Source organism: Apium graveolens, chromosome 10, assembly GCF_009905375.1.
Source record: "Apium graveolens cultivar Ventura chromosome 10, ASM990537v1, whole genome shotgun sequence".
NCBI lineage: Eukaryota > Viridiplantae > Streptophyta > Magnoliopsida > Apiales > Apiaceae > Apium > Apium graveolens.
The window spans coordinates 126,884,381-126,896,779 of record NC_133656.1 but is presented as its reverse complement, the minus strand read 5'-3'; the positions used below and the strand labels follow the sequence as shown (position 1 = coordinate 126,896,779).

Genomic DNA, 12,399 nt, shown 5'->3' with positions numbered 1-12,399 from the left:
CAAGACGTTATAGAAGTCTTGGAGAAATATACGATAAAATGGAAGAGGTTCCCGCTATTTCCGACTTAACACTTCTTTGTCTTCTAGCGGAAACCGAACCAACAAGCTTCAAAGAAGCCGTGCAAGATGAAAGGTGGAATAAAGTAATGGACAACGAGATTGAGTCTATAAAGAAGAATGACACATGGGAGTTAGCAACACTTCCAAAAGGACAAAAAGCTATTGGTGTAAAGTTGATTTATAAGGTGAAGAAGAATGCCCAAGGTAAGGTGGAAAAATATAAGGCAAGATTGGTGGCCAAAGGCTACAATCAAAGAAATGGAGTTGATTATGATGAAGTTTTTTGCCCCGGTTAGAAGAATGAAGACTATAAGGCTAATCATCTCATTAGCGGCTCAAAATGGATGGAAAATTCATCAAATGGATGCGAAGTCCGCTTTCTTGAATGGTGTTCTTGAAGAAACCGTGTATGTGGAGCAACCATTGGGATACATCGTAAAAGGACAAGAAGGAAAAGTGTTAAAGTTAAAGAAGGCCTTGTACAGATTGAAACAAGCGTCGAGGGCTTGGAATAGTAGACTTGACAAATACTTTCAAGCTCAAGGATTTTATAAGTGTCCTCATGAACATGCTCTATATGCCAAGGTTGCTAAAAATGGAGAATTTCTTCTTGCGTGCTTGTATGTGGATGATTTAATATTCACGGGAAATAGTCCTAGTATGTTTAAGAAATTTAAACAAGACAAGATAAGAGAATTTGAGATGACCGATATTGGGCTTATGTCATATTATCTTGGCATTAAAGTACGGCAAATGGATGATGGAATACTAATATCACAAGGAAGCTATACAAGGGAGATTTTGAAGAAATTCAAGATGGAAAATTGTCAAGCCGTAAGCACCCCCATTGAATGTGGAACGAAGTTGTCAAAATTTGAAGAATGTGAGAAGGTGGATCCTACATATTTCAAAATTCTTGTGGGAAGTTTGAGATATTTGACATGAAGAGGCCCGACATACTCTATAGTGTTGGACTTATTAGTCGCTATATGGAGGCTCCAACAACAACACACATGAAGGCGGCCAAGAGAATTCTTCGTTATCTCAAAGGCACTATGGATTATGGATTGTTGTATCATTACTCAAATGAGTTCAAACTTGTTGGTTATTGTGATAGTGATCGGGCCGGTGACATTGATGATCGAAAGAGTACCACCGGATATGTATTCTTTATTGGTGACACATCTTTTTCATGGAGTTCAAAGAAACAACCTATTGTTACCCTATCCACTTGTGAGGCGGAGTATGTGGCGGCGTGTTCTTGTGTTTGTCAAGTCGGTAATAGCTTTGGCCAAAAAATGGAAGAGCTCCACATGCCACAAAATGAGTCCATAGGAGTATTGGTTGATAACAAGTCGGTAATAGCTTTGGCCAAAAATCCAGTGTTTCATGAACGGAGCAAGCACATTGATACAAAATATCACTTTATTCGGGAATGCATCAAAAGGCGTGAAGTGGAGTTGAATTATGTGAAGTCCCAAGGTCAAATTAGTGACATATTTACAAAGCCTCTCAAAAGTGACGCCTTCAACAAATTCCGAAGTCTACTCGGGATAGTCAAAATTAAGGGGGTGTTAAAAATAAATAATATATTTTTGACTATTAAAATAATAGAATTGTGTGGGAGTCTCTAGAATAATCTTGGTACATGTATTAGTATTTTTCTATGTTTAATGTATTGGTGTAGGAACATGTAATCTCTAGATACATGTATCTTGGTCAAGTGATGTCTATTGGAGTCTAAGAGTTATCTAGATCTTTCTATGGAGTCCTATATAAAGCCTTGTACCAAATCATTTGGAATCAAGTAATTTTTCAAGTAATACATTTCTTCTCTTAAATTGTCTTGCGTGAGTTGGAGTGAGATCCTTTCTTCCAACAGAAGGAGCTGCCCCTCCACCAGGAGTTATCAGCATGAAGACATGTTATAATTGTTTACGTACAGCTAGTTGAGTGACATGATACAAACCGGTGAATAGATACATAATGCTTGAGGTATAAGAAAGGGAAGGGATATAGAGTGTGTGAGCATGTCATATATAAGGTAAACATTTTTCCATATTTTTCCTTACCGTCCACTTAGAAATTTTTTTCAGCTTATCTTTCAGCTCAAGAGACAAGTGGACTTTTTTATTTGGTGAAGAAATATCCACTCCATCGACATCTAAAAGCGGTGTTTTCGCTGCACCCGAAAGCATAATCATTATACACTATAGAAAGCACAACTAAATTTGAAAAACATACTTCTAGTTCTATATGAACTGAAGCCCCAAATATTTAGAAGTTAAGAGTTAAGTTATTTATATTTGATGGGAAAAAGGAAACAAGAAACATACAATGTTCAACCAACATCTTTAGCTGCAATATTGACAAATGAAGCATTTTATTCCTTAATTTAAGTTTACCTGTCAAGTTCAGTGATGCTGTTCCCTGCCATGTTCATAGGAAATATAATTGTTGACATTAAGTGATCAAATTATTAAAATATGTCAATCAAGCTATTCATCCGGGAAACTTAAAGCTTGACACAAATGTTTAAGGACATCACAATAGAGAGCAACGGTAAAAAGAGAGACTTTAAGGTTCTAGCTTATAAAGGTTAAGAAACTCCTGGAATGTAGTTGATCTGCAGCACTTGTAAAAGATATGCTCTTTCCACGATTCAGTTTATTGCTAGGCTTGTAGTGCTTCTTTATGATAAGTACTCCTCCAGGAGTCTTCATCCGCATATGGAAATCCCTCTTGCAACCATCATTACATAACTTCAACGACTTTGACTTGGAATTTCCTTTAACAAACATCCTATTTTCAGTTGCATTGTCTAAAATCTTTTTCCCTCTTTTTTTGAGAAACAAAATGAACAAATCACAACTAAAAAATTTAACAATATGATTAAATTACCATGTAAGAGTTAGTTAAGAAACCAAATATCATCAATAAATCAAGAACTTAGTGGTTCATGAAAATAACAGTTATATATACAATAGGAAAGAACTTGCAACATGAAACATGTTATAAGTCACTGTCTTATAGAATATTCCCAGAACAAGGAAAAAGAAAATGAAAAATATTGTTGACTATAAGAGTTAAAAAAATCTTATTTGTACTGCACTTTTTCCTGCATTGCAATTGCATCACTACTTTTCTTTCTTGGTCATTTTACGAAAATATATTTTTCCTACATACACTTGGTTTCTTGACAAGCACCGGGTTGGCCAGCAACATGTGGTAGAAGACTTCCTATACATGTCCTGCTTCCATCAGTCTATCCACTTCTTCTTTGAGGGCTTCTTCCCTCTCTCCACTTATTGGCCACCTTCTTTGTTTCACCCCCTTCTTTTTGGATCTAAGTTGAGTCGGTGGCACATTATGATATTCAGGTCAATCCCTACCATATCGGAGTGTGACCATGCAAATACATCCAAATTTCTCCTCAAGAATTGGGCCATGTCGTCTCTTAGGTTGGGGCTTAAGTTAGAGCCTGTTCTAAGTACCTTGGAAAGATCATTCGGGTCTACCAAGATTGAGATTGTGTCCTATACAGTCCCAGCCCTCTCAACCATTAGGGGCATTCTTAGGTCCAAGTCTGCTCGAGCCTCACTAGTTTCTCCCACTTCCGTGATTGTCCAACCTTCTATGGCCTCAAACTCGGGCTGGTGAGCTCGAACCAAATTGACCAAGCGTTCAGTGGTCATGGTGACCGTGCGAGTGATTTCGTTGGGTATATCTATGGTTGTTATTGTTTCTTTGTGTTCCCCCTTCTCTTTCTTGAGTCTTGCAGCGACTTGTTCTGGTCTCTCTTCTTCATCACTTTCCCCTTCTACAATTCCCTCATGTACCAAAAAGATGGGCTGAGAGGCCTCCATTAGCAGGGCCCCTAGGCGCGGTTCCATCTGAATCCCCATGTTCTCGAAATAGTCATCGGGCAATTCCTCGATTGAGATCATGTTGCAAGTCTCGTGTCCCTTCAGGACGTACTATTTTCTTGCCTTCTGCCTCTTCCATGAGGACATCACTTTCACCCAGATTGACCGTCTCCTTCGATGTGTTCCATAACTCTGCTTCCCTGAGTGCCTGGTTGTAGCAGACTCTCTATTCCTATTGACAGCTCTTCAAAAAGCCAACCCCCATAAGGGTTTGAAATTTTACTATTATATGATGGATCGAGGTCACCATCCTCGTTGCCCTCATAAGAGGCCTGCCCACTATAATATTGTAGACACAAGGATGGTCTACAACTGTAAATATGATGATCTCGGTTGCCACACAAGGTTCTTTTCCAAAGGTCACTGGGAGGCGGATTGTCCCTTTTACTCCGTTTAAGTTTTCTGTGAACCCGTACAAGTGCCTACCTGTCGAGGTTAGTTCTCTATCCAGCAACCCGAGTTTCTTGTAGGCATCATAGGTTAGAACGTCAGCCGAGCTCCCGATATCCAGCAATGCTCGATGAACATTCACTGTCCCAATCTTCATTTTTATGATCAGAGTATCAGTATGGGAATAATGCACCCATTTGCATCATTCTTCTTAAACACAATCTCGGCAGCCTCCTTTTCAAAGAGCTTCAGGAGCCTTAGGCTCAGATGGTTGACGTTGGTGAGGGGCTTATCCTTTGCTTCCCGGGAATCTGTAGCCATCGCCTTTCGGCTGTCAATACCAATGTAAGACCTGCCTTGAATAATATGAATGTTGTCGGAATGAGGTACCAATATGGAGGAGGGACCGTGTAATAATCAGTCTTGTGCTTCTGAACCTCCTTGAAAACCCACTCCGTAAGCTTCCCTTGTCTTGTCAGCCCCTCGATTTCATCTTTCAATTTTCTACAATCATCTATTGTATGAAAAAAATCTCAAAGTCTCCCTTTTGTTGTAGTCTGTGAGAGGTTCTGCCTTCCTGAATACCCCTTTTCCAGCATAGATAGCATATATATGGTCGATGAAGGCTACCATAGGGGTGTGTGTCTGCCATTTTCTTGTATAGGGTCTCCCCGAATCCTTTGTTGTGTTTTTGCCCCGGACAGACTTCTTTGGGCTTGAACTATAGTGATACATCTTTCTCCCCTCATTAGGGCTCGAGGACCGATCTCTCTTTCTCGATAGTTCTCGCTAATTTTTAGCTCCCTCAACGACTTCTCCATACCCTTAAAGTGTGCAGCTTGCTCATAGAATTCTTTCAAGGTCCTCGACTCCGTAGTCTGGAGGCTTTTCAAAAATTTCGACCCTTCTTTCAACCTTGCAATAAAAAAGTTCTTGATGGTCTCCTCGCTGGCGCCTCTCACCTTAGGAACTCCGGTATTGAACCGGAGAAAGTACTCCGTCAGAGGCTCCCCTCCTTTGCTTGATATTGGCTAGCATGGTTACAGGAGGTGAGTAGTGGAGGGTGGACTAAAATTGCCTTATGAATTGGTCCACTAATTTCCGCCATGTCCTTTTGATAGTCGGTCCCAACTTGGAGAATTATTGTTGGGCACTCCCTCGGAGTGATGTTGCGAAGAGTCTGCAGCGGGTTGACTCTGATATCTGATAGGCCTCAATATTAATGTTAAAATGTATAAGGTATTCCGTCGGGACGGCTTCTCCGTTCAATAGAAGATCAGGGTTGTTTCTGAATACTCGAGATAAGGGAGATGATCGAATAGCACCCGTGAACGGAGAAGAGGCCATCGATTGGGGGTCCTCTCTGCTCCCGCTCCATCTTCTCTAGGATCCTCCTTAGGTCTCCCACTCTAACGACTTCTTTGTCTATCACCATTTGTATTACTTGAGTGGTGAGAGCCCCGAGGTCGCTCATGCCATCCCCTCCTCCAGCTCGTACCTGTGACTCCTCTTCATGATTGTCCCCGCGTCTATGTCGTTTCTCCCTCCTGGGCGGGGTGCACTGACATCTTTTTGGAGGGGTCGTTACGCGCCCTTTTTTTGGAGTTGTCTGATCTTCAGGCTCCTTCTTTTCTCTCTCTTTCTTGCAATTCTCTAACTTGAGCCTGAGGTCATGCTCACTTATCTTCTTGCCCATATGGTCTAGCACACTAGTCGACCCGATCTCTTAAAGATCTGGCTGCCCTGCTCGACCCGATCCTGGGGTATCTCTGCTTTTTCTAGTGATGCCTCTTTTCTCAGTTACCGCGTCATCAAACTCGTGGATCAGCCTTTTTTGGGACCCTTTCCCTTCCACCTACGCTGAGAGATCTTCAGACGGCGTGCCTTAAATTTGGAGTTCTGTACCGAGATTTTCTCTACCCTTGACATCCAGGCACTGATCTCATTCATATTATCGGCTAGCCCTTCAAAATACGTCATGACCGCCTGCCCGTCCACGGTTGCGATTAGTGGTGGTGGTGCCTAATTCTCTAGAAGCATGTGCTCGACCTTGTTTTGATCTTTCTTCTTGCCTCCGCTTCCGAGTGTCACTACTATTTTTCCTTCTTTAGTCATTTTTTCTCCCTAAGATGATTTACCCCTCCTTCTAGTGCCAAATGTTATAGGGAGAATTTTATATAACAGTGTTGTTGAGGTTGATGGTCGGAACAAGGATCATGGCTGCTGTTTGAAGGCGGAGGAAGGTCGTATATGGTAGCAGCTGAGCTTGTATATTTACTCCTCAAGATAGAATAGAGTTTTGATTATTCTCTATCAAGTCTCGACTCATGTATCATACAAGTGCCTTCATACCGTTTTTATAGGGATCAAGCCTCTCGTAGTTCCTGGGGAACAAGACACGTAGGCTAGGGTTAGGATTCTTCGACCCGCGCAGCCCAAGCCCATGATAAAGTCAAGCCTTCAGCCAACCGGCTCCACACGCTTCCTACGATCTCGCGACATCTCCGTATTTCTTCCCATGATTGCATGAATATCTTGTGTCGGCCCTAGAATTTATATGCAACTTAGTTATGTATGAGCAACTTTCCATGCTACATACAAAGTCCTCTAATGCGGGCCAGCCTGATCACCACGGCCCGCACCGCCTTTTCCCTAAATCAATAAAAAAGATATTTCCTTTATTTTCCCCAAGATGTAGGATTATGGGCCCAACTCGCATACAAGCACATGAGCGCAACCCACATATACTCTCCTAAGCTCAGCTCGCACATGAGGGGTAGGCCGCCTACCAACCATGATTGTGAGTTGATGTTAGCCCACGAGCCCAACTCGTAAGTGGGAGCTCAGCTCACACATGGGGGTCCAGCTCGTACATAGGAGCTCAGCTCCCACATGAGAGCTCAGCCCGCATGTGTTAGCCCAACCCACATATAAATCCATAATTCTGGCTCAAATATGTGAGCCCAATTCTCTAATGCACCCACAGGGACTTGCTTAGGGCCCATGACCAAAAGCCGGCATAACAATGAAAATAAGAGTTTAATATATAATAGGAAAGAACTTGTAACAATAAATCTGTAATATAAGTCACTATCCTATAGAATATTCCCTGAACAAGAAAAAGAAAATGAAAAATATTGCTTACTAAAAGAGTTTAAAAAATCTTACTTGTGTTGCACTTTTTCTCGCATTGCGATTGCATCACTACTTTTCTTTTTTGGGCGTTTTACAAAAATATGTTTTTCCTACATACAATTGTGTTATCACGAAAAGTTATAGAACCGTGATAAATGAAATTGTAACTCGACTAATCTTTTACATAATTTACAATATGACCCTTTCTTTAGTTATACAACATCCATTTATTTATTTTGTTGACATTGAACAAAAGAAGCGCGAAAGTCTTCGATTATTATAAAAATATAAATAACTCGGTAGGTAAACATATAAATGATTAGAGTTATTTTAAGGATACACATGTACGTACATCAAGGAGAATTCATGAATAATATTATAATAAATATTATTACATTCACAGATTAAACTCAGAAGATGGACAAATGAATAATTTGAGTTCTTTTGAGGGAATGGGTATTATTCTACATATAATATACACATGTTTGTACATTAAGAAGATTTCATGAATAATATATTCACATATTATAATAAGTATTATTACATTCACATATTATAGTAAATGTTATTACAGAGCAAGGATCTAGCCCATGGAGTTATTAAGGAGGTTAATGAATTTATTGGCACTTTAATAGATTTATTATCATATGGAAACATTATGCTGAAATTATATGCTAGATTATAAAGAGGTGTTATATTATGGGTAGAATCTTGTGTATATGAATTTTATTCAAACTTCTCTTTGTATTGCATTGGTGTTATGCCTCTATATTTCTAACAAAACAATTACATTACGACCTATATCATGTTGCTTGTAGTAATTTAATATTAAATAATATTTGACAAGCCCCCACACTGAAAAGTCATCTTTGGATTGAGGACTCTTCTTGGGATTGAAAGCCCGAGAGTGTTGTGAATATCTACTCTATAAATTTAAAATAAACTGAAGTACACAAATGCTTCCGAACAAAAAACTAATCAAGTAAAAACGAGCACAAACACCACATAAAAATAGTACATTATCTAAATGTGTAACAAATAATCATCAAAATTGTTAGTGTATCAAGTTTCATCACCTCGTTTTCATTTGCATTTGAAGAATCTTCAGATACAGCCTCACCAGCCTCACGCCTTAATTTTTTGAAAGAGATGATATTTATCATGCCGGGTATCAAGTCCACATAAAACCTCTCTCTATGATCGGCACCATCAACACAGAGAACACCAACATTTATCTTTTCGGTATCCATGATGAATCAATTAAGATAGAAAAATGAGGAAAGCAACGAATGTAATTATAAAAATGGGGCGTACGATACCGAGCAAGATTGTTATGTAAATTGAGAGGAGATAAGACATGAGTGCTTATAGATTTGGAGATGGAGGTAGATATAGAGAGTAAATGAGGGCATTGTCTCCCTGGGATATTTATTGCCCAAGAATAGGGTTTAGGGGTTAGTACTTAACGATCAGAGCCATTCATTGTTGCGGCGAAGGAAGCCTGCATTTAATGAATTTCTTACACGTGTCTATGCAAGGACCACCTTAGAATGTACCGAGGGCATGTTGAAGCGTATCTTGATCGTTCCAATTATTGGTTTTTGATAACTATCATTGTCACGTTCCTAGACTTGTGTCTTACGTGTTTTAGCATATTGGGTTTCCAGCTTATGGGGTTATAAAATTGACTTGTGCCTGGATTAGGTTGGACCCTGGCCTATCCTATGATCCAGGCTCACCCCTGAATTGGGCTGGACTCTGACTAAGCGTGGCTAATTTAGAACAGGGTTGAACCGTATATGGCATGTTTATACCCAATTATTTGCCTCCACTCCCTTATGCAGATTTTCTGAATGAGGAGTAGAGTAAAATATGCTCAAGTGTTTTGTTTTCTTGAGAACAATTTGCTGCTTTCTTACCCCCAATCCGAGATGGGTATGTAGAGATCAATCCGGATTCAAGAATGGAAAATTGTGTTGGCTTGAGAGAAAAATTTGTTATTTTCTTGAAACTAATAGAATTACATCAACATCCTCATCTTCAACTTTAACATCAATATTACGCATTCTAACAAAATTATGTTTAACCGATCTAAGTTATCTAAAAGTGGTATACCTTCCTGTATTCGCAGACTAAATAGACGTTGCTTGACAAGCAACTTATTTTTTCAAAACTTTTTCATGTAGAGACTTTAAAGCTTCAACCATAAATCAGATACTGTGTCATCCTTCAAAATTTCAGTAATAATATTGTCTGTCAGGAAGAACATAATTGTTGAGTGTATCTTTTCTTTGAGACTTGTCATCTCAGCATATGAGTACACGTTTTTAGCATATGAGTACTTCCTTATATTCTAATCGATTCACCTATGATGACTGACTACTCTCCTCAGAGTTCGTTTAAGTCTGCCGATTCTTGGAGTACTGATAATTTTGTGGACTACAATAGAATAAATGCCTTAGGTGCTTGTTTTTTATTATAAAAAAATATGAATGTCGGCCTAAAGCAAAGAGTCATTTGCCTAAGCCAATTTTCGAAAAGACAATACATTGTTTGTGAGTTTGATCCATTCCAACACACTTTATTAAAGTTTTTTTTATATTAATTATATTAACATATTTATAATTGTTGAAAGAGAGAATTTCACTTAACCTCAAACAAAAGAAGAAATATTGGACAAAGATCTTAAATTCTTATTCACAAATATAGAAAAATAAAAATACATGTACTTATATATTATCTCAGATGTATTTAGATGAATCTAAAAATTGGTAATGCATGTCTCACTAGTTGAAATTATAATTTAAACACCCACCCTTAATTTTAACTATTCTGATAGCAGTTCAAAATTTTATATATATTTGGATTTGGGGAGACTTTTCTTCGTTCTTTATAAGACTTCTTTTCCACAAATAATTTTTTCGTCAGCAAAAGATTGTCGAACGAGGAACATTCTTGTCACAAACTTTATTGGTCATAAAATTCACTTTCTTTGGCTATCGTATACCTTTACTTATGTTTTCCTTTGGAGTAAACAAGGATCTCACATTTTGTTTTCACACAAATTTTTATCGTCATAGAGTTCACTTTTATATACCACACTTGATCGATATCACAAAATCTTATATAAGTCTCCTTTGGAGTAAAAAAGACTCTCCGAAAATGTGTATTAATAACAAAAATATAAGCGCAATATCTAGATCTTGATAACATTTTATTGAACAAAAATTCAATAAATTCTTATACAAGACCAACAAGACCATGATATAGGCGAAAATTCTTACTTACACCCATTTAGAAAAGAACACATGAGTTCTTACTCATGCATTTGGGGAAAAATATCAAATGACATATTACATGACTTTATATAGGATTTCTTCTAAAAATCTACTCGAACAAACTCACTAGAAAATTTTATGAATAAATTTGGATTTTATATGCATATAGGCCAATAAAGTTAAATATAGAAAATAAAAATAAATGTACCTCCTCACTACATGCACTACAAGAAATATGGCCATTTGTGACGGAAAATTTGCGACGGAAAAAAAAAAGTGCGCCCAACTTACGACGAAACAAAGTAAAATGTCGTAATTATTTATGAAGAAACTCAAAACCGTCGCAAGTTTAGTATTTCATTAATAAAATTCTGCACGACTCGATTAAAAAAAAGTAAAAATCATTTAAAGTTGCGGCGATTTGATCATTTCGTCGCAAGTTAAATATTTTTATTAAAAGTTTAACTTAAAATTAAATAAAAAAATATTTTATCTAAATTTACGAAGAAATATTTGTGACGGAAAAGATCGGATCGTCCAATTTACGACGGAAATTAAAATGCGTCGCAAGTATCAAAGAGGGAAATTCAAAATTTTCCCCAAAATTTTGGCAGAAAAATGAAAATCATTTAAAGTTGCGACAATTTGATTATTTCGTCGTACGTTAAATATTTTTATTAAAATTTTAACTTAAAATTTTAAAAAAAATATTTTATCTAAATTTACGACGAAATATTTGTGACGAAAAAGATAGGATCCACCAATTTACGATGGAAATTAAAATTCGTCGTATGTTAACAAAGAGGGAAATTCAACTTTTTTCGCAAAATTTTGGCGGTAAATTTGACTTTTCTCAAATTTCTGTTAGCCAATAATTTATGACGGATTCCATCGTAAATTAGCACATGACTTTTGATAATTTCAATTTTTAAAAAATTTTATTTCATGATCCAACCATATTAATATCAGCATTTATTTATTTGCGTTATATTTTAAAAATTTCAGAAAAAAATTAAATATTTTGATAAAATTATTTAATAAAAAATTATTTTGATATGATATTTTGGTTTATCACTAATATATATGTGACATCCATACGGTTGGATCATTGAAAATATTTTTAAAATAATCGAAAACCCAATTTAGGATTCAACACTAGTTAGCTGTATTAGTCAAACCGATGATTAACTGTTAAAATGTCAAACCAAATAAAATTATTTTGATATGAATTTTTGGTTATATCACTAATATATATATATATCTATTGACATCCATACGGTTGGATCGTTGAAAAATATTTTTAAAATAATCGAAAAACCAATTCAGGATTAAACACTAGTTAGGTGTACTAGTCAAACTGATGTTTGACTATTAAAATGTCAAACCAAATAAAAATATTTTAATATGAAATTTTGGTTATATCACTAATGTATATCTATTGACATTCATACGGTTAGATCGTTGAAAAATATTTTTAAAATAATCGAAAAACTAATTCAGGAATCAACACTAGTTAGCTGTACTAGTCAAAGTCATGCTTGACTGTTAAAATGTCAAACCATTTAAATTTATTTTGATATAAAATTTTGGTTATATAAATAATATATATA

The 12,399-nt window shown here is 36.9% G+C and overlaps 1 protein-coding gene across 1 annotated transcript; it reads left to right on the top strand.

Annotated features, from left to right (window-relative positions):
• The first annotated feature begins 1,049 nt into the window (after positions 1-1,049).
• LOC141690956 (secreted RxLR effector protein 161-like) lies at positions 1,050-1,804 on the top strand. The gene is made up of 2 exons (XM_074495708.1): positions 1,050-1,418; positions 1,748-1,804. Exons 1-2 carry the CDS (start codon positions 1,050-1,052, stop codon positions 1,802-1,804), a joined length of 426 nt encoding a protein of 141 aa, XP_074351809.1.
• Positions 1,805-12,399: the final 10,595 nt, after the last annotated feature.

Coding starts and splice junctions, on each gene's coding strand:
- LOC141690956 (XM_074495708.1), top strand. CDS start 1,050: ATGGAGGCTCCAACAACAACACACATGAAGGCGGCCAAGAGAATTCTT. Junction 1,419..1,747: donor TATTGGTTGATAACAAGTCG/GTAATAGCTTTG, acceptor GTATTGGTGTAG/GAACATGTAATCTCTAGATA.